A 23,058-nucleotide genomic window follows, 5' to 3' on the forward strand; every position below is an offset into this window, starting at 1 on the left:
TGGATACAAGCTCATTCATTTGTTGTGCATGTTACAGATACCTTCTCCAGCTTTGTGTCATGCCTGCTTTTCACTCTAATGGTGTCTTTGATTAAAATAAATTATTTTGTTATTTTAAAATTATATTTTTTTGCGATAAGAACACTTAACATGAGATTTAGCTGCTTAACAATTTTTAAAGTATATAATACCGTATTGTAGGTACAATTTTTTACAGCAAATGTGTAGAACTTATTCATCTTGCTTTACTGAAACTTTATTTCCCCCTCTCGCTAGACCCTGGCAAACACTATTCCAGTCCTCAACTCTAAATCTGACAATTTTAGAAACTTCATATAAAGGGGATCATGCAATATTTGTCTGTGTCTGGCTTCTTTTAACCAGCATAGGGAGCTGTGCTGAGTCAGAGGGAGGAGCTGTAGTAATTACTAGTGTTCTCCCCCAAGCAGCTAGATTGCTGGTCTCATCAGCATTCCAAAACTGGAAAGACTGAAGCCAGTCCTCTGAGAAGCCTTAAGGAAAAGTTGGGGCAATGGACCAATGGGCCAGCTCTGTCCCTTCCCTGGTAGAAGCTGAGAGCTAGGGGTTTTCTTTCTGATCATATGGCAGTGTACCAGGGGTAGAGATTTTGGCAAGAGGGTGTCCTGAATCTCCCCACCAACTTAAGTAAGTCTGGTTTCACATTTGCCTAGACTGTAGGAGCTTTTCAATTAGTTTTTGTATTTCTCACAAAGGGGGTTGGTCTGAGAATTGTTGCTGGGTCTGAGTATTCATGGGGGAAAAGAGGATCCTGGACTTTTTACTCTGCTACCTTAAAGAAGTTTTCTCTTTTTATTTCTATCTAGACAGATCATATTTTTCTTTTTGTACTTCCTCTCTGGTTAAAGAGAAAGTAAGCACAGAATTTTTTAAAAATTTGTTTTTATTATGAAATATTTTGCACATACCAGAGAATATATATAAAATATATATGATATATCAGGAATAATAAAACAAACATCCATGTAACCTCCCACACCTAATGATTCTTTGCAAGTTTAACAGATATTTTTGGTCTTTCTCTCTCAAATATGTTCAAATTTGCTGTAACCTGAACTCTTGGCCGCTCTAACTGGTCAGTTCAAATCTTTAGGACCCTTTGTATGGTAGCAAAGCTGCAAGTGACATACAGGTAGCAAAAACAGTCTCTGCTTCTGGGAAATGGGACATGTTCATATACGCGTATTTGCCCTTTGTTAGGATGGACAGGAAGCCATTCTGATTTGTGATCTATCAGTTTATGCCCTATACCCCTCCAACATTGTCCTAGCCTAGGATGAGGGCCTGTGAACAGGTCCCATCAGGAAGACGCCTTACCAGGTAAACTTTCCCCCAGGATGCTACTGGCTTGTGTGAGCCAAGCATCCCAAAGAACCACATAGTACTGGATCTGAGCCTAGACTCTATGATGTTGATCCCTGCTCCTCTCCAGTCCAGAGATGGGCCAATCCTGTGTTTTCCCCTCCAGCAATCAAAACAGAGACTGTAGCTTCAAACGTACCCTCTAGGTGCTACCATGGAATTTGAGATGTGTCAGTGGGTTGCTTCTTTTCTGAATGAGAGTTGCCTGAGTATATAGGACTATTGGTGGGTATAGATGAGTATCTGATAGACCAGGCACATTGGCTCCCTCTCACCGTCCACTTCCACCTTCTATTGCACAAAATATGACCTCTCTCTACTGCTCTTCCTATACTGTTCATTACACTTTTCTGGTCTATATTTGTGACTTTGGGTTTCTCTGAATATACCAGAGAGCTCTGGGCCCCTGGAGGAGACTCTTCGTTATAGCAAACACCATTTCTTCCTAGAAAAAAATTACTATATCTCAGTCCTTTTTCCAACACACATCTGTGTTTGTGCCTTTCTACAGCTTCTCACTTTTCCTATGGTTTCTTTGGATGAATAGTTTCTTTCATTCACAGAGCCCAATTAGAGAGAGAGTTCCATAAGGGATGGTCTAACCTCCCTCTTCTATAACCCTCAGCAGCATTCAAAATGGACTTGCTCTCTGTCAGATATCTAGGGCAGAGATGGTGGAGTGGATTGGTGGAGAGAGGGACTAGGAAGAAAAAAGGGGCCACTTAATCAGAATGCCAGGATCCGGGAGGGAAGCAAGACTTGTGAAGGACGAGGAAAGCTAGAGACGTGACAGTAGAATGCAGGCCTGCATGTATCTCTGTATAAGTTGTGGGAGTAGTGGAGGGAATAAGGCTGAGATAAGGAGACAGTTGAAATCCAGAGATATAAATTCACTTTCACATGAGATGCTCCTTTCAAATAAATGTGGTAATGATTCGGACACTAGGCTGAGTAACAGACAGCTTGGTGCAGGCAGAACAGGACTCCAGGCAAAGGGGACTAGTTTTGGTGAGTAGAAATCTCCTTCCCAGAAGAAAGAGAGGAAACACAAACCACTGATGAATTCTCCTTTCTCTACCCACAGATCCTCTATTTCAAGATGTCCTGGCCTGACAGCACCATCTTTCGGCCACCAGCACCCCGCCCTGCATCTAAATCTGCCTCCGTGTCCACGGAATCTCCCTCCCTCTTGTACTCTTTCCCTCAGGAGCTTGCCAACCTGACCCATCTTCTGTTCTGGCCTCCAACCCCAGGAGATGGGGGGAACCTTTTGGCCTCCACCAGCCCCCAGACCTCCACCTACCACCTGAGGGGTCCTGCCCAGGCCAGTTATGCCCTAGGAGGCTACCTGGAGGCCATCCTTGTGGCCAGAGACTATCGGGGCAAGCCCAAGACCCACGGCGGGGATCTGTTTCGGGCACAGCTTCTGGGTCCTGACTTGAAGGCAGGGGTCTCTGGGGATGTCCAGGATCTGGAGAATGGCACATACCTGCTGTCCTTCCCTCTGCTCTGGGCTGGGCTGGCCCAGGTGCAAGTGCGGCTGATCCACTCCAGTGAGGCTGTTGGGGTTCTGCGAAGAATCTGGAGAGAGAAAAGGGCCACAGTTGATTTTAGAGGGTATTTCCGGGGACCTACAGGAACTGAAGAGACTGTAATTTGCAATGTTGACCCCCAGGCAACTGGAGCAACCGGGCCGATCTGCCAGTACAGAGATGTGGATTCGGGTGAGCTCTGGTTCTGTGCTCAACCCCCTACCCTGCCCTGCAACTCTTTAATTTGGCATTCGAGTGGGCATTACTTGAATGTGACTACATTACATGATGAGGCCCTGCTGGCGTGGTAAGAAAACACAGAATCTGGGATGCCTGTCCCACTCTGCGTCACATCCGTCCTTCTAAATATTATTTCTGTGACCCAATGGCCCCCCTCAGTTTATACCACTCATTTATTTATACTCATTTGACTTGTGTTTGTTGAGCACCTATTATAAAATGATAAGCATTTCTAAATAGACATATACCACAAGAAACTGGTCAGGTTGATGCAGAGGACAGGGCAAATTTTCCTGAGTCATGGGGAGATCAAGCCCTATACCAAGGGAAGAGGGTCCTTTGATGGACGAGTGTGGAAAGAATTCGACACACACGCCGAAGTTAGAGTCAAAAGGAGAGTTTATTAGAAGAGGGGTAACACTCCACAGACAGTGTGTGGTCTCCTCTCAGAGGCAGAGAGTGAAAGGGACAGTTGTTATGGGTGGACAATTTCCCAGTAAGCCAGTATTAAATATTTACTTCTGATTCTGTTAACCAGGGTGTGGTAATCCGATCAAGGAGATGCTGTTAACCAGGGTTATCTGATCAAGGATATGCTAACAGCCAACTGTTTACCAGGGTGTGGTGATCTGCTCAAGAGATGTGCTGGTGGCTATATAAACTGCCTCTTCTGGGAGCTCGGGGCTGCTCTCTTCTAACTCTGTGTGGTAGTCAGTCCCTGACCGGCTAATGGAAGCTCGGGGCTGATCTCCTCTAACCCTGCGTGGTGGAGTGTCAGTCGCCGGCCGGCTAATAAAGGCTCACAATTCATCTCAGTCGGCTACATGGGTCTTGGATTTGATCGCACCACAACACAGTGAGAGACGGTAAAGGCCGTGAGAGGGACCTTGAGTGTTAGGGGAATTCAATTTATATATCAATCTTTAGAACCTGTGAGTTATAGTTTAAAAGACTTTGTTAACCCATCTTCTTTGTTATGGACATATAGGGAAGAAGGGGTTAGGGGAAGAGTATACAGTGTGAAGAGGTAAGAAAAGTAGAGTGAAAGGTCTGCTGGCAGTTCCCAGCCTTTAATCCATAGGTCTGCCATGGTTTTAGCCATAGGGAATGACTCTTGGTTCTTGTTTCTCCTTCCCAGGTGTGGGGATGGGCTGTTAGCAATACCAGCAAAAAATCTTCCTTTGTTCTGAAGGTTTCCTCCTGGCCTGGCAGCAGGGCTGATCAGCATGTTGCAGTCTCTGAATATAGCTTGATTAACATAACATTTTTAATTCTCTTGCCTCCTCCCTACATTAAGGTTACCCATTTAGGGAAGGTTACAATTGGTCTGAAATTTAGGAATTCTCTAGAAAAGATAAGAGATGAGATATTCAAGGCAGAGCGAATGACTCCAGGGCAAAAGTGGCTTGAGCGCTTCATTTGTCTAAATTCCTGCCAGCACTTAGATATTCATCGGAAAATTCTCTATTTTGTTAGTTCTTCAATTATTTAAAAATCTATTTTTTAAAGTATTAAAAAAATTTATTTCGTCCAGAATTCTCAGTTGTTTTCAATGTAAGGGTTTGTGTGAACACTTGGGTCTACCATATTACCAGGAAAATGAAGTCTCCATTCCATTTTATTTGTTTCTATGTTGTGAGATTCTCAAATGGAGAAACGGGACACTGAAGCTATAAGCAGGAAGCAGCGTTCATTGATGCCGGCACCAACTAAGGGGATTCTTATCCTAAGGCTGAGCCCCAATTGTAACATGGTGGCAGCTTTACACCATCTTGTACTTCTTCATTCTTACAGCTATAGATAGTCCATATAAAGAGGGATCACATAAGGAAAACATTGATTGGCTGCCAAACTACAAGGAAACCGGCTTAATCCCTTAAGCAGGTTTTTGGACTGCTGCATCAGCCTGAGAGTCCCGGAAGAGGGGTGGGGTGCAGTAAGGAACTAAGTCTTTCAAAGCAGAAAATGGTCAGGCAGGGTCAGGCTGCCACATCTGTTGGTGTCTTTAATATTTGTTCCTTCTATTTCTTTTATGATATATTTCCTTTTTCTAAATTCACGTCAGAACAATTAATCTATCAGTCTTCTTTATATGAGATAAAAATGTATGGTTAAGGCTGTAAATTTCTCTCTGAGTACAGCTTTAGTTGTGTTCACCTAACTTTTGCATATGGGAGCTTCATTTTATTCAAGTGTACATGTTTTATAATTTCTACGGTTATTTCCTCTTTAACTCATGAATTATTTAGAAATATTTTTTAGTTTCTGACTATGGAGTAAGTAAGTGGCTATTTTTGTGTTTTTCTTAATTTATTTGTATTAGGACTAGAAATATAGTTTCTGATATTGAATCTTTGAAATTTGTTGAGAATTTATTTATGACTCAACAAATAACTAATTTTTTGTTTGTATTTGTTGTGGCGCGATCAATTCTAAGACCCACAGAGCCAATTGAGATGAATTATGAGTCTTTATTAGCTGTTAGCCCGGCCGACAACTGACTCTCCACCACGCAAGGTCAGAGAATCAGCCCCTCCCTGCCAAAAGAGGCAGCTTATAAAGCCTAGAACCACATCAAGCAAGCAAACAGATTACAGAAGCAGAAGCTGGCCGTTAGCATATCTTTGCACAGTATATCTCCTAGAAATACACCCTGTTTAACATTAAACAAGCAAGCAGGTTATAGAAGCAGAAGTTGGCCATTTGAAAATTTTCCACACTTAATGGCAGAAGTTGGCTCACTTGAAAATTTTCCACCCTTAACAGTATTCTAATATCCTTGAAAATGGTTTGTATTCTGTATTTCAGAATGAAATCCGGAACCTATTTGATTTAGTTTATTTTTAATCTAAATATATATATCTTCACTAAGTTTTCGTTTGTTTAATCTATTAGTTTCAGACATGAATGTATTACACTGTGTCTGTAGATTTGACTGTTTCTCTTTATAATTCATGCAGTTTTCATTTTATACATTTCAAGGCTCTGTCGTTAAGTGTTGTAGCCACCAGCCCCCAATAGACACACGGACCACCAGAAATCAGTGAGTTATAGGAAAACACTCTTTATTCAGCCAGCTGGGTCTGCCAGGGGTATGCAGACCTGCAAATTAAGCAGCCCCGAAATGCAGAGGTGCAGGGTTTTTAAGCCCTAAACCCCATTCCTCATTCTGTTTGAACACACAAGTCTATTTTTCTTTTTTTTTTTTTACTAACTGTCAACCCACAGGTCGGTTGTACAAGCAGGGGCTACAGAAGCAGAAAGCTTATTGTTAGAACGCCATGTTCCCATGGGTGGTAGCCAAGCAGTAATTTTCCAACCAGCACAAAGTACATTGAACTTTGTGATTATTTCATGTTAATGGTAAATTATTTATGTTACTGTCTTGCTTAAGGCCTAATTTTTACACTATGAATATTGGTATAACAGCTTTCATTTGCTTAGTATTGTTATGGTATACCTTTTTTCCTCTATACTTCAAATTTTATGTGTGAAATAGTTTTAGGCAAGTTTCTTGACATGACATGTGGCATTTTTAGGCATCATAGAAGAGACTAGATCCATGAAGACCACTAACTTTATCTAAACATAATAGGCATTCAAAACAATGGGAAATGCAAAGAACAGTAAATAAATAGAAAATAGATCTGAACTTCACAGAATATACATAAAGATCAATGTCAGGAGGTTTGAAAACCTAAATGTGAAAAAGCAACCTTAAAACTTAGAAAAGATAATAGCAGAAAATATCTTAATGATTTCGGGTCAGGAAAATAGTGTTTTAGACATTATGAAAGGCACAAATCATAAAAAAAAATTCACAAATTGGGTGATACATAAATTAAAAACTTCTCCATGGCAAAAAGTTCCATAAACAGTTTAAGTCAAGATATAGACTGCAAGATGATATTTTGAGCACATATAATTGATACAGAATCAATACTTACAATAGAAAATCATTATAGCATGTATCAATAATCCATTCCTTTTTATTGCTGCCTGGTATTCCATCTTATAAGTTTGTTTAATCATTCACCATTGAACGACATTGCTTTTTGACTATTATGACTAAAACTCCCATGAATATTCATACATAGATTATCATATTTTATTTTATTTTATTTTATTAGTTTCAAGTATACAGTATGTTGGTTAGACATTTATATAGTTTATAAAATGGTTCCCCTTAATTGCTCTTTCTCTCCTCTGGCTCTCCACCTAGCCATTACAGTAATGCTAACTATATTCCCTATGCTGTGCTCCCCAAACCCATGACCATCAACTACTAATTTGTACTTTTTTAACTTTTTAACCCTTTCTCCCAGCACACTGACACCCCCTCCACTTTATCACCAGAATGTCCTCTATATTTGTGAGTCTGCTTGTGATTAGTTTGCCCTTTTTGTTCCTTAGATTCCACATATAAGTGAAATCATATGGTATTTATCTTTCTCTCTCACTTATTTCACTCAGCATAATAACCTCTAGGTCCATCTATGTTGCTGCAAATGATAGGATTTCATTTTTTTTAATGGCTGAGTAATATTCCATTGCGTATATGAATCATAACTCTTTTTTTTTTAAGGCGAGGCAACCCTTGATTGACCTCACAGATTGCAAGGACCTTGTCAGCTTACAACTCCTTATTTATTATTTTTTTAATGCCTACAGCACCTGGTCTTCCTAGGTGGTCTCCCATTCAAGTTCTAACCAGGCCCGACCCTGCTTAGCTTTCGAGATCAGACAGGATCGGGCTTGTTCAGGGTGACATGGCCATAGACTGAACCATAACTTTTTTATCTACTCATCTGTTGATGGGCATTTAGGTTGCTTTCATATCTTAGCTATTGTAAATTATGCTGCCATGAACATAGGGGTGCATAGATCTCTACGAATTATTGTTTTGGCTTTCTTTGGATAAGTTCCCAGAGGTGCAATTGCTGGGTCAAAAGGCAGATATATCCATTTTTAATTTTTTGAGAAACCTCCAGCCTGTTTTCCATAGTGGCAGTACCAATTTGCAATCCTACCAACAATATATGAGGGTTCCCTTTTCTCTATACTCTTGCCAACACTTGTTGTTCTTTGATTTATTGATGATAGTCACTCTATCAGGTGTTAGATGGTATCATGGTGTGGTTTTAATTTGCATTTCTCTGATGATTAGTGACCTTGAGTATCTTCTCATATGTCTATTGGCCATGTGTATTTCCTCTTTGAAGAAATATCTGTTCAGGTCTTCTACCCATTTTTTAATTGGATTGTTTGTTTTTCTGTTGTTGAGTTGTATGAGTTCTTTATATATTTTGGATATTAACCTCTTATCAGATGTATCATTAGTGAATACCTTCTCCCAATCAGTTGGCTGTCTTTTTGTTTTGTTGATGGTTTCCTTTGCTGTACAAAAACTTAAGTTCGATGTAGTTCGTTTGTTTATTTTTTCTTTTGTTTGCCTTGGCTGAGTAGATATATCTGAAAAAAAATTACCGTTAGAATATCAGAGAGTTTACTGCCTATATTTTCTTCTAGAAGTTTTATGGTTTCGTGTCTTACATTTAAGTCTTTAATCCACTTTGAGTCTTGTATACAGTGTAAGAAGGTGGTCCAGTTTTTCTTCTTTGCATGTATCTGTCCAATTTTCCCAACACCATTTATTGAAGAGACTGTGTTTACCCCACTGTATATATTCTTACCTCCTTTGTCATATATTAAGTGAGCATATAGGTGTGGATTTATTTCTGGCCTCTCTGTTCTGTTCCATTGATCAGCGTATCTTTTTTTTATGTCAGTACCATGCTGTTTTGATTACTGTAGCCTTGTAGTATAGTTTGATATCAGGTCACGTGCTGCCTCCAACTTTGTTCTTTTTTCTCCAGATTGCCGTGGCTATTGAGGGTCTTTTATGGTTCCATATGAATTTTAGGATTATTTGTTCTAGTTCTCTGAAAATGCCATTGGTGTTTTGATAGTGATTGCATTGAATGTATAGATTGTTTTGGATAGTGTGGCCATTTTAATGATGTTGGTTCTTCCTACCCATGAGCATAGTATATGCTTCCATTTATTTGTATCTTCTTCGATTTCTTTTTTCAATGACTTATAATTTTCTAAGAACAGGTCTTTTACCTCCTTGGTTAATTTGATTCCCGGGTATTTTATAGTTTTAGATGCAGTTGTAAATGGGATTGTTTTCTGAATTTCTCTTTCAAAAAGTTCAACATTGGTGTATAAAAATGCCACTGACTTCTGAATATTTATTTTGTAACCTGCTACTTTACTGAATTCATCGATCAGTTCTAACAGTTTTTTTGTGGAATCTTTAGGGTTCTTTATATGTAGTATTATGTCATTAGCAAGTAGCGAGAGTTTTACTTCTTCCTTTCCAATTTGAATACCTTTTATTTCTCTTTCTTGTCTTATTGCTGGGGCTAAAACTTCCAATACAATGTTGAAGAGGGGTAGTGAAAGTGGGTATCCTTGTTCCTGATCTTAAGGAAAACGCTTTTAGCCTTTCCCCATTGAGTATGATGTTAGCTGTAGGTTTGTCATATATGGCCTTTATTTAATTGAGGTATGTTCCCCCTATTCCCACTTTTCTGAGAGTTTTTATCATAAATGGATGCTGAATTTTGTCAAATGCGTTTTCTGCTTCTACTGATGTGATTATATGGTTTTTATCTTTTGATTTGTTAATGTGGTGTATCACATTAATTGATTTGTGGATATTGTACCAATCTTGCATTCCAGAAATAAATCCAACTTGATCATGGTGTATGATATTTTTATTGTATTGCTGAATTCGGTTTGCTAATATTTTGTTGAGGATTTTTGCATCAATGTTCATAAGAGATATCAGCCTATAGTTTTCTTTTTTTGTAATGTCTTTGGTTTTGGAATCAAAATAATGGTGGCTTCATAAAAAAAAATATTAGGGAGACTTCCCTCTTCTTGAATTTCTTGGAATAGTTTGAGAAGAATAGATGTTAATTCTTCTATGAATGTCTGGTGCAATTCACCTTTGTAGCCATCCGATCCAGGACTTTTGTTTCTTGGGACATTTTTGATTACTGATTCTATTTCACTGGTGGTAATCAGTCGGTTCAGGTTTTCTGTTTCTTCTTGGGAGATTGTATGTTTCTAGGGATGTATTCATGTCTTCCAGATTGTCCAATTTGTTGGCAATTAATTGCTTGTAGTATTTTCTTGTGACCCTTGTGTTTATGTGGAGTCTGTAGTTATTTCTCCTCTTTCATTTCTGATTTTATTTATCTGAGTCTTCTCTCTTTTTTCTTTGATGAATCTGGTTAAGAGTCTGTCAATTTTGTTTATCCTTTCAAAGAACCAGCCCTTGGTTTCATTAATCTGTTATATTGTTTTTCTAAACCCTATTTCATTTATTTCTGCTCTGATCTTTATTATTTCCTTCCTTCTATTCACTTTGAGCTTTGTTTGCTGTTCTTTTTCTAGTTCTTTTAATTATAAGGTCAGATTTTTTATTTGAGCTTTTCCTTGTTTTTTTGAAGTAAGGCTGTATTGCTATGTATGAATTTCCCTTTTAAGACTGCTTTCGCTGTGTCACATAGATTTTGAGTCATTGTATTTTCATTTTCATTTGTCTCTAGGTATCTTTTGATTTCTTCCTTGATCTCATTGATAGCTCATTCATTATTTAGTAGCATGTTATTTAGCCTCCATGCGTCTGCATATTTACCAGTTTTTTTCTTATAGTTGATTTCTAGTTTTATACCATTGTGATTGGAGACGATGGTTTACATGATTTCAATCTTCTTAAATTTATTGAGACTTGATTTGTGTCCTAACATGTAGTTTGCCCTTGAAAATGTTCCATGCACACTTGAGAAGAATGTGTATTTTGCTGCTTTGGGTTAAAATGCTCTGAAAATATCTATTAAATCCATGTCTTTTTGGCCCATTGTTTCCTTGTTGATATTTTGCCTGAAAGATCTGTCCATTGGTGTCAGTGGGGTCTTAAAGTCTCCTACAATGAGTATATTACTGTTGATCTCTCCTTTTATGTCAGTCAATAATTGCTTTATGTATTTAGGTGCTCCTATGTTGGGTGCATATACGTTTACTAAGGTTATGTCCTCTTCATTTATTGACCCCTTTATCAATATGTAATGCCCTTCTTTGTCTCCTATTATAGCCTTAGTTTTAAAGTCTGTTTTATCTGATATAAGTATCACTATCCTGGCCTTTTTTTTTTTTTCCATTTACATTTGTGTGAAATATTTTTTTCCATCCCTTGACTTTCAGTCTGTGAGTGTCATTTGATTGGAAGTGGGTCTCTTGTAGACAGCATCTGCATGGGTCTTATTTTCTTATCCTTTTGGCTACCCTATGTCTTTTGATTGGAGCATTTAATCCATTTACATTTAAAGTGATTACTGATAGGTACATAGTTATCGCCGTTTTATTATTCATATTTGTTTTTCTATTTTCTTTTTTACCTCTTCTCTTTTCACAGAAGTCCCTTTAAAATTTTTTTTTAATACCGTCTTGTTGGTGATGAATTCCTTAAGTTTTTCCCTGTCAAGGAAGCTCTTTATCTCACCATTCATTTTAATCAAAATCCTTGCTGGGTAGAGTATTCATGTTGTAGATTCTTGTTTTTTGTAACTTTGAATATTTCTTGCCATTCCCTTATGGCCTGCAAAGTTTATATAGAAAAATCCGCATATATTCTTATGGAGGTACCCTGGTAAGTAACTAGCTGCCTTTCTCTTGCTGCTTTTAAGATTCTCTCTTTGTCTTTGACCTTTGGCATTTTAATTATAATGTGTCTGGGCGCGGATCTGTTCGAATTACTCTTGTTTGGAACTCTTTGTGCTTCCTGAACTTGTATATCTAATTCCTTTGCCAGATTAGGGAAGATTTCTGCCATTATTTCTTCAAATAGAATCTCAATCCCTTGCTCTCTCCCTTCTCCTTCAGGTACTCCTGTGATCCAGCTACTGTTATGCTTCATGTCGTCCCAGAGGTCTGTTAAACTATCCTCATTTTTTAAAAAGTCCTTCTTCTTTTCATTGTTCTGATTGGGTGTATTCTGCTACCTTGTCTTCCAGTTCACTCTTTCGATCTGCTTCGTCCGATCTACTGCTGACAACTTATAGTGTATTCTTCATTTCGGTTATTGTAGTCTTCATTTCTGTATGGTTCTTTGTTATGGTTTCTCCTTCTTTTTTTATGCTTATTGTCACTCTGTTGAGGTTCTTATTGTCTCATTCATTCTCCCCATAAGTCCATTGAGCATTCTTATAACCATTATTTTGAACTCTGTCTCTGGTAGGTTGCTTGCCTCCATTTCATTTAGCTTATTTTCTGGAGTTTTCTCCTGTTGTTTCATTTGTGGCACGTTTCTTTGTTTTCTCATTTTCTTAGCCTCGCTGTGTTTATTTCTATGTGTCAGGAATATTTGTTTTGTTTCTCAGCCTTGGCCAGATGCCCTAATGTGGAAGGTGTCCTGTATGGCCCAGTGGTGTACTCTCCCTGATCCCCTATTCTGGGGGCTCTGGACATGATCTTTTTGTGGGTTTGTATGTGATCTTCTGTTGTTGCCAAGCCTTTATTGTTGTTAATACATCAGTGGATGGGATTAACACTCAGGCTGACTAATTGTGGGAATTGGCTATGCCCATAGGGTATAAGAATGGCTGTGTAGGGGCTGATCCCACTGAGTGGGATTTGCCCTAGCAGGCTTATGTGCTTGTTGCAACCACCCCTTGTGTGGACCGCTTAATGGAGCTAGTCAGGATTTGCTCCATTGTGGTCTGGTGTCAGCCTCCGGATGCGCTGGTTTTGTGGCCCCCTTGGGAGGGGCTTCCCAGTAGGCCAAAGTCAACTGCTGCTTTTGATTGCTCAAGGCTGCCTGGTAGGAGCTACAAAGTGATCCACAGATGGTTGTTGTCTATGCTGGATCTATGGGTAAGTAGAAGAGGCAACGCTGTAGGTGGCAGTCTGGTTATCCCTCGTCCCTGACCTAGGGCAGTTTAGCAGAGGGACTGGTGCTCCTCAAGGCCTGACACTGCCTGTCAGTTGCTCATAAATCTCTGAAACTGGAAGAATCTCTGGGTGATATGCATGGTGGGTGGTGCAGGGACCCAGGGAGTCTCCTGGGTCTATTGAGTAAATTTCCCCCTGCCACTGCAGTGTCAGTTTACATGCCAGTGCTGTTTCTGTGGCTCCCTGCTGCCGACGTCTGGCCTGACTGCACCTCCACCGGGCAGGGGCAGCTGCCTATCAATGTGCAGAGGGCATTTTGTGTATTGGATGGGGCAAGAGCTCAGGGAGTCAAGGACCACCAGGCCTATAGCCTCGGTTTTCTGAAATTTCTGCATCTGCATGTTCCCACAGTAGTCACTGATTACTTGGAGACAAGCCACTATCTGGGGCAATCCCACAGATCCCTGTCATCCACCCAAGTTTGTGTTGGCAGCAGTAATCTGCCTGAAACTGTCTCTGAAATGCAGGCTCACAGAGTTGGCTGCCAGCTGTGAATGTTTGGCTCCTAATCAGTGCAGGGCATGGTGGCCTTCCAGCAACAAAGGCCCACCCCCCCCACCCCCCACCACAATCTGCAGGTTGGGTGGGGTGGGCTGATCTCCTCAGGCCAGCACTTTCTACTGGGCCATTTGGGAGGGGTCTGCACAGACAAGCTGGCACCTAAGGGTGCCCAACTAAGACACAGTGGTGGCCACCTGTTCAGCTCTCGTTCTGGTGCCAGGAAATGCAGTCTTTATTCATAAAAATCTTGCATGAGCCTCTGACCCACCACCGGTGCCCCAGGTGAATGAGCCTGTGCATGAGTCCTTCAAAGGGGCGTCCAGGGATTTGTCTCCTTCTGTCACACCCAGATAGCCGGAATCCCCTTTGGTTGTTTTCAGTTGGAGTTATTGGAATCTCCTCTTCCCTGGGCTAGGACCCTGGGCTGGGGAGCCTCTGAATGAGGCCAGGACCCCCATCTCTTTCAGGGGAGCCTCTGAAGCCTCTCACTCTCTCTCCCAGTAATCCTCTACCACCCACGGCTGCGGGTCCAGCCCAATTTGTGATTTTTCCCTTCATTCTGGCTTTTAGGTGTTCCTCTATGTTATCAAACGTATGTGTTTTGATCAGCTGGACTTCAGGTGATTCTCCACGTTGATTCTTGCGTAATTTAGTTGTAATTTCAATGTGGACCTGGGAGAAGGCAAACCCTGCTTTTATCTAGTCTGCCATCTTTCAGCCATCCCATACATAGGTTTTTACATGAACATAAGTTTTCATTTCTCTGGAATAAGTGCCTTTGTGCAATTACTGGGTCGTGCAATTAGTGGATGTTTTATAAGAAATTGCCAAACAATTTTCCAGAGTGCCCATACCAATTTACATTCCTGCCAGCAATATTTGAGAGGTCTAGTTTCTCTGCACCCTCCCCAACATTTGGTCTTATTTTTTATTGTAACCGTTGATCTATTTCTATCTAAAGAGAGATTTAATTCAAACTTGGAAAATGTTAAGATCCTATAAAGCCGGCTGTTGGGTACTCAGTAAAGTAACTTTAAAAATGTTCATAGGACGTGGGAAAGTAAGACAGATAAGACCGGCAGATGAATCTTTCAAGAGGTCGTCCTGTGAAGAAAGGAACCTGACCAAGTTGTAGCTAAGGAAGAGATAATGGTCTTAAGAGGTGCTTTATTCAATGGAGCAGATGTAATTATGTTTATATTCTGGGAAAAAAATCTCAAGGGTAGTGAAGGATGGTACAAAAAGAAAAGAAAAGAAAAGGAAACAGGAAAGTGGCACAGTCTATCTAAAAGATGCAGAAGGAGGTAGTGTTAGGGTACAGTGCCACCTCTTCTCCTAAGCGGGGCAAGCAGGAAGTAAGGATGTGTGCAGAGGATGATTTATTTTCTGGTTAGGGAGTTAATGTTAAGAGAGCTCCTGTAAATTTAGAGATGCTACCCCTACCCCTCTCTCCCTTGCCCTGGGAAGTGAAGGGAAAAAGATGAGGTAAGCATCCAATCTCAGCTTTGTGGAATGGGAGAGACATCTGGGTGGAAACACACAAAGAGAATGCCCAGCAGCATTTCCAGCCTCACTGGAACCGGAGCTCATCAATTTTTAGAGATAGCGGTTGACACATTCATGCCACAAATATTTATTCTTAATAGCTGTTTATTTAATTTCAGCTTATTCAGTAGCTGACAATTCTTTTGTCTCAGTTTTTTATTTTGATAAAAAAAATTTTATCTACTTTGTTGGTGCATAATTTACATACAGTGAAATGTACTTGTTTCAAATGTGTGGGTCAATGAGTTTTGATAAATGGGTGTACCTGTGTAACTCCCACCACGTTCAAAATAGAACATTTCCACCACCTCTAAAGATTTCTTTGTGTCCCTTTACAGTTTCTCTCACCCACCTCCAGCCCCAGGCAAATACTGATTTGCTTTCTGAAAGTATATATTCGTTTTGCCTTTTTTAGAGTTGCATAAAAATTGAATCATATAGTTTGAACTCGTATCTGACTTCTTTTGCACAGTAAAATGTTTTTGAGATTCATCAATGAGTAATTTTCCTCTTTTTTTTTTTTTTTGCTCCTTTTTATTGATGAATGGTGTTCCATTATTATGGATATATCTCAAGTGTGTTTATCCCTTCACCTCTTGATGAACATTTGGGTTGTTTCCAGGTTTTCGCTATTATAGTTAAAGCTGATGTCAACATTGAGGTATAAAACTTTCGTAGGCAAATATTTTGATTTCTTTTAGCTAAATATCATTGTGTGAAATTATTGGAATTTTTTTATTGCTAGACTTTATAGTTTACAACAGTTTTAGATTTACAAAATTGAGCAGATTGTACAGAGTTCTCACATCTGCTTTTTTCCACAATTTCTCCTATTATTAACATCTTACATTAGTATGCTATATTTCTTAAATTCATGAACCAGTATTGATACATTATTATTAAGTAAAGTCCGTAGTTTATTGAGATGTCTTTAGTTTTAACCTAATGTCCTTTTTCTGTTCCAGGAACTCATCCAGAATACCATATTACATCTAGTTATCATGTCTCCTAAGGCTTTTCTTGGCTGAAACAGTTTCTCATACTTTTCCTGTTTTTAGTGACCTCGACAGTTTGAGGAGTATTGATTAATTATACTGTAGTATTCCTCTCTATTGAAACTTGTCATGTTTTTCTTACAATTAGAGAGGTGTTATGGGCTTGAGGGAGGAATATCACAGAGAAAGGTCACATTTTCATCACATCATATCAAGGATACGTACTGTCAACGTGATTTATGAATGTTGATGTTCGCCTGGTCACCTGGCTGGGGAGATGTTTGTCAGATTTCTCTACTGTAAATCTACTCCCCGCACCCCCTCCTTCCACACTGTGTCCTCTGGATATCTCTGTGTACAGCCACACTTAAGGAGGAGGGAGTTATGTTCCCCATTATCTGAGTTTTTATGTAACAAAAAATTATTCTGTTCCATATCCTTCCAGAATTTAGTGCCAGGAAAAGTTTGTCTTTCCTGGCATGCCTGTGTACCCTCCTTTATCAGAGGAGAACTACACAATCTGGTTTCAGTGTTCTTTTACTATCTAGACTGAGAACAAAGGGTGGGTTGATCACAGAGGTCCAGGTTCTTGACAAGATTTTCTCTTTCATCATTTTTCATGACTCCTTTTTTTCTTTTTTTAATTTCCCCGCTCCCTACTTCCACCCCTGACCCATGGATGTTGCTGTTTCCCCTTAAGAACTGGATCTGAAGGTGGGGTGTCCACTGACCACACAATCGTGGCGTGCACTGGGGCCTGGTGTACCTGGGGCCTGGCACCCCCTCTGAGCACTCAGCGCACTGCGGGGGGCGGGGTGGGGGGTGGGGGGGCGGGGGGGGGAGTGCGGTTGAGGAGGAGGCTTGTGCACCAGGGGTATGTATGGTCTGTGGCTCCACCTGGGGTGAAAACCCAGGACCCCCTGTGGGCAAAGCAGACATACTAACTGCTTCACTGTGGAACCACTCCCCTGACTCTTTATTGTAATTGCCTCAAATTATAAATGTGCTAATTGTATTGTAACTACCTCAAACTTTTTTTGGACTTAGGCAGATTAGAAATTACAAGTCAAACATCATATGGCCATACTGGACTCCAGCCTTCACCTGGTCATCCTCCCTCAAGTTCACCCTTGGTGTTTCCCCAGGAAAGTGACAGACAAGGTGCTCCCTCAGGGCATTTCTCCAATCCAAATCAGAATGGGAGCCCCAGGGAACAGCAACCTGGGTGAGTGGGGCTGGCATATACTGGGGCTTGGGGTGAGCAAATAGACTTAGAAGGATTTTATTCCTTTTATTCCTTGGCTGGGAATTTAGCCCCAGCCCCACTGCCAGGGAAGTATTGCATAGTGGTTAATAATTCGGGCTGTAAAGTCAGACTTCTTGGTTTAAAATGTTATCTCTGACAGTCACTATTCTTGATCATGGGTAAATTGCTCGAACAATTCAGGGCCTTGGTGTCTCCACTTGTAAATGGAGATAAGACTAGTACTTCACGGATTTTTGTAAAAGAGTAAATGAAATAATGCATGTAAAGTGCATAGAAGAGTGCCTGGCATTTTGTAATTTATAAATGTTAGCTCTGTTCTATTTTTCTCTTTCTTATAGCCCTGCCCCCGCGACGCCCATGCAGTCCTGGGCTCCCGGCTGCAAAGCCCTCTGGCTTCTACCACAGAGACGTGTGGCACTCGCTGTCCTGCTCCAGCCGCTCCTTCTCTACTGTGGACAACATCCTGGGCTGCCTGGCTGGCCGCATTGTCTACATGATGGGAGACTCCACGCTTCGGCAGTGGTGGGAGTATCTGCAGCACACCGTGCCCTGTGAGTGGCGGTGAGGGGAGAGGGCAGGACACCGGGAGCCGCGTGAAGGAAGAGGTGAACAGGACGGTGCTTTGAGAGACAAGATTCCTTTGCTTGAAGAGGTTGGGGCGGTACCCTGGGAATTTTCCAAGGGCAAGTGAGCGAAAGAATCAGAGCTCAGAGGATGTAATTATTACCACCAAGCTTCCTTCCCAATTTAGTTTACCAGAAGTTAAGTTATGAGATGACAGCATTATAAAAAAGCTTTCAAATAATATAATTTCTGATAATACGAAAACAGTTCCCCATTTAATTTCTAAATAAAATCCTGATTTAATCTTTTAAGTTAAATTAACATGTGAAAGACAAAGTTCAAGCTTTTGTCCCACTCACCTCAATTTCTTTCTCCGCCCCTTTCCCCTCCCCCTGTCTCTCTCTTTGCCTTGCTGCTTGCTGTGTCTGGTTGAGTTGTGGTTCTCTTAGCACCTAAAACCTGAGTGATTTCTGCTGATCGTGTGTCATTTTCTCAGCCCTTCCAAAGTTAAATTAATCCAATCCCAAATCTTCCATGTGTACCATTTTTCTAAATAGTCAAGATTAATAGAAAACACAAAATTATCACAGGACTTATTAATAACAATCTCTACAAATAAGATAATTAACGTATCTACCACCCAGAAAGCTTTTCTGGAGGCCCTTGCTAATCCCTCCCTTTTACCCTTCTCCCTCCCCAGGCCACCACACATCAGCTCTCTGTCTTTTTAGCTTAGTTTGCATTAGCTAAAACTTATATATAAATGGAGCCATGTGTATTCTTTTTTGTGTGTGGCTTCTTTCACTCAACATAATTATATTGAGATTCATCCATATTTCTAAATGTGGCAATAGTTCTTTCCCTATTTATGGCTGTTTATACCATTGTTCGTTTATCCATTCATCTGTCAATAGACATGTTGGTTGTTTCCAATTTTTAGCTATAGAGTCACATGAATATTTGTGCATAAGTCTTTTTAGGGCATATGCTTTCACTTCTCTTGAGTAAATACCTTAAAGTGGAAAGGCTAGATCATACGGTCGGTATATGTTTAACGTTTTAAGAAACTGTCATACTGTTCTCCTAACTACCTATACCATTTTATATTCCTACCATCACTGGATAGGACTTCTAGTTGCTCTATATTCTCACACTTGGAAAGGTCAATCTTTTAAATTTTAGCTATACTAATAGGTATGTAATGTTCATAATGGCTCATTCAAGCAATTTTTATAATGGCTGTTTAAAAAATCCTGATCAGATAATTTCAGCATCCGAGTAATCTTAGTGTTGGCACCTGATGGTTGTCTTTTCTCATTCAAGTTTATGATTGCCGTGGCTGTTGGTATGATGAACGATTTTCTGTTGTTTACTGAACATTTTGGGTATTATGTTGTGAGACTCTGGGTCTTATTTTACCTTTGTTCTTTTTAGCGAACACTGTGTTTAGGTGTAGCATGTAGGTACAGGTGGCGTATGTACGTAGCTACCTTCTGGGCCCTGCTGATGCCACCCCAGTGAAAACAGAGTACCAGCTCCATGACCTTGTTGCCACTGGGTGAAGGTGCAAGTTCTGCTCCACACTTTACCCTACTGACACGGAAGGCTGTCAAGCACAATGCCAACTGACATTTCTTCACTTTTTTGCCGTGTTGCCTCCAGGTTAGAGTGGAAGCTCAGATCCCTCCTGGAGTCAATTTTATACTAATTAATGTATATGTTATTTTGAATTCTTATGTATTACAAAGAACCAATTAGACATCTTGCAAATGGAAATATTTATTTAAAAACACTCTATAGATGGACTAAATAACAGAATGAATACCACTTTAAAGCAAATTAGTAAACTAAAGAATTATTCCAGAATTCAGATTCTCTCCCTCATCATTGTAGTATTCTTTAGAATTCTCTTTTCTCTATTATAGTTGACCATTCCTTACATTAATTTTCCATGTTCAGACTAATGTGTGATTTCTTTCTTCTGATTGGACCCTGACTGATACACTAATAATTCCTAATGAATCCATTTTTGACATTTTTGCCATCATAAAAATAGTCTTAGAATTTCAGCGGCTCAACACAATAAAAATTTATTCTGAACTCACCCAAAGTCCAGTGTTTGGGAGCAGGCTTCCACACTGTTGTCCTCAAAGCTGTGACTCTGGAACCTGGGTTTCTTTCATCCCATGTCTCCATTGTCCCCTAGGGCCTCCCAGAGGCCACTACTGGATCCTCTGTACCCAAGACACTGATGAGGTGAGAGAGAGAGAATGGAGAATTGTATGGGGTGTTTTATGTCCAGACATGGAAGTAGTGTACATCTTTACTGCCCAAGATCAATGACCATAACCCGGTCATGATCCAAACAGAGCATTTGGAAAACATAGTCTTCAGGAAAAGGAAATGGGGTGGTGAGCAACTAGCCTCCCCTTCTCATCTTTCCAATGTATTTATATTAATTTTAATGAACTGTGTTTATATTTTTATGATTATGTAAATATTTTTCTCTTTATAGTCAAAACTAATACTATGATTTAGTTTCTTTTGTGGTAATTTGTTTCTTCTCTCTCTCCCTCTTTGTCTCTGTCTCTCTTCCCCTTCCTTCCTCCCTTCTTTCCTTCTGTCCTTTTTTCCTTTCTTGTTTTTTATCAATAAATATTTATTGAGCACCTATAACATCCAGGTACTGTTCTAGGTTCTAGGAACATAGCAGTGAACAACAACAAAAATATCAATATTCGTCTTTTACTGTGCATAAACTCTAGAGGAAACACTCAAAAACGAACAACACAACAAATATAGATACAATTCCAGATAATAAAATGTTCTGTGAGGAAAAATAAAAAATACTGTGAAGGTAGAAGACGGTGAGGAAGAGGAAGATGGATTAAATGGTAGGGAAGGTGCTGTTGAACCAAGTCCAGATTGGTAAAAAGGAGCTAGGTCTGTGATGATCTTGTCATAATCTCTGGTTCATTCAACCCTCTGCCTCTTTTTCAACTATTCCTGTGCAGCTGAACTTATCTGGAGAAAAACATTCCACCATAACTGTTCTCATTGAAAAGCATGAGCACCAACCTCTAGGGGGCACTACAGCTGTATAAAGCACAGTTATTTTCAAAATGTGGTCCCCAGACTAGCTAGCTGCATCAGCATCACCTGGGAGCTTGTTAGAAATGCAACTTCTCAGGCCCCATCCCAGAACTACTGAATCAGAAATTCTGGGGAGGTTTTCAGTCTGTTTCAACAAGCCTCCAGGCGATTCTGATGGGCACTGAAATTTGAGAGCCACTGCCCTAGGACCACTAAACCACTGCCCTTGCTGATAGCTTGACAGCTTCTCCTTTCTTGAAACCTCCTTCATCTCAAACTCAGATATTGACCTTAACTATTTTCTTGAACAAAACAAAGCAATGAGAAGTGAAATTCCAGACTCCCACCGCCACATTTCCTCCCCTACCAACATCCGTACTCTCTGTATTCTCACCTGTTTTTGAAAATGAACTCTCCATACTCCTACCTATGACTGGTCCTTCCACTTCTGCTCTAGGTCTCATCCCCTTTTGCCTATTCAAGGACATCTCTCTACCAATTTTCCCCTCCCTCCTAAAGCATCTTCCCTCTCAACAGCACAATTTCCATCACATTCCCATCAGCATATACACACGTTACTTCTCGCTTTCATATTTTTAAGTATTTGAGTCAATTACACACATCATGGCATTCTACTGTCAAATATTCCAGTACAAACCTTTTAAAAATGGAATACTTTATACATAACCCAAATGAGATTACCATGACTAACAAAATGAATAATAATTCCTTAAGTCTAATATCTAGTTCATAATCAAATATCCTCCATTGCCCTTCAAAAGTCTATACAATTGTTTTTTCAAAGCAAAGATCCATTCCAGGACCTGGTTGTTTTGTCCCTTGATCTTTAAATCCAGACTAATCATTTCTTTTCTTCACCCATCTGTATGAAAAAGTCACGGCCCATTGTCCTGTCAAATGTTTCACCTTCTGGATATTTCCGATTGCTTCCTTATGGTGACAATACAGTTCATCCTCTATTTCTCACATTTCCAATAAACTGGAATTGAGGGTTCAAGGCTAGATTGAACTTAAGCATTTGCATAAGTGTTGCAAATTATCTTTGCAACATATCAGGGGATGTATAGTATCTGATTACTTATAGTCAGTGATGATAAGAGTGACCACTGGATAAAAGGATAAAGGCTGATTCCTCCGCAGTACAGTTAGTTTTCCCCTTGGGACCAGAAAGGAATCTAGCAGTGTTATTTTGGCATTTATGAATTCCAGAAATCACCATTAACCATTCTTCTAATGATTTTAACACAACTGATAATTATTTCCTATTATCCATCATTTTATGTGTTACAAAAGAGTGGTTTTCTAACTCTATTGTTCTTTCTACACGTATCGGCTAGCCTTCTTTTGTAAAAATAATGCTTTCTCTCATTAAATGGAGCTAATAATAGGTTAATTTGAAAGATAGCTTCTCCTGGAAAGACAAAAAAACCATTAAACTATTTATCTTTAATTGCCAATTTACAAAAAAAAAAGCTGGTTTAAGATGGCAACAAAGGACTTTTATTTTATTTTTTAGTATCATTATGCATACATGGATTTTTATAGATTTAATGTGATTGGACAATATTTTATTTTCAAACCATTATTTTCTCTGGTTACTTTCTTTCATGATTTTGTCTAATATTCAAATTTTAACAGTTTCTACGAGGTTGTCTCCGAGTCCTTTTGACATACCTCCAAAAGGAGAAAGCTTCCTTGATTTCTGGCATGAGGTATGCCAGGCTTACTTTGTACTATTCTGCCTCAGACCTGAAATTTGTTGATTCTCCAAGAATTTATGGGAAATTAGAAAGAATATCTAGGCACTATGAGAACTCATTATTGTTGGGGTAACATTGTTTCTAGGCTATCCAACAGACAGAAGAATATGTTGGTA

The 23,058-nt window shown here is 39.8% G+C and overlaps 1 protein-coding gene and 1 pseudogene across 1 annotated transcript in view; one reads left to right on the plus strand and one right to left on the minus strand.

Moving 5' to 3' along the window:
* LOC107500034 (NXPE family member 3) overlaps window positions 1-23,058 on the plus strand; it is a 37,177-nt gene that overhangs the window by 6,074 nt on the left and 8,045 nt on the right. Inside the window, exons 2-4 of the mRNA XM_016124832.2 lie at window positions 2,486-3,240; window positions 17,383-17,462; window positions 17,843-18,055. Of these exons, the coding sequence (XP_015980318.2) occupies window positions 2,486-3,240; window positions 17,383-17,462; window positions 17,843-18,055 (1,048 nt within the window). The remainder of the gene's footprint in view (window positions 1-2,485; window positions 3,241-17,382; window positions 17,463-17,842; window positions 18,056-23,058) is intronic.
* On the minus strand, window positions 7,836-7,954 carry LOC118607287 (annotated as a pseudogene).

This window comes from Rousettus aegyptiacus, unplaced genomic scaffold, assembly GCF_014176215.1.
Source record: "Rousettus aegyptiacus isolate mRouAeg1 unplaced genomic scaffold, mRouAeg1.p scaffold_m13_p_8, whole genome shotgun sequence".
NCBI classification, from domain to species: domain Eukaryota; kingdom Metazoa; phylum Chordata; class Mammalia; order Chiroptera; family Pteropodidae; genus Rousettus; species Rousettus aegyptiacus.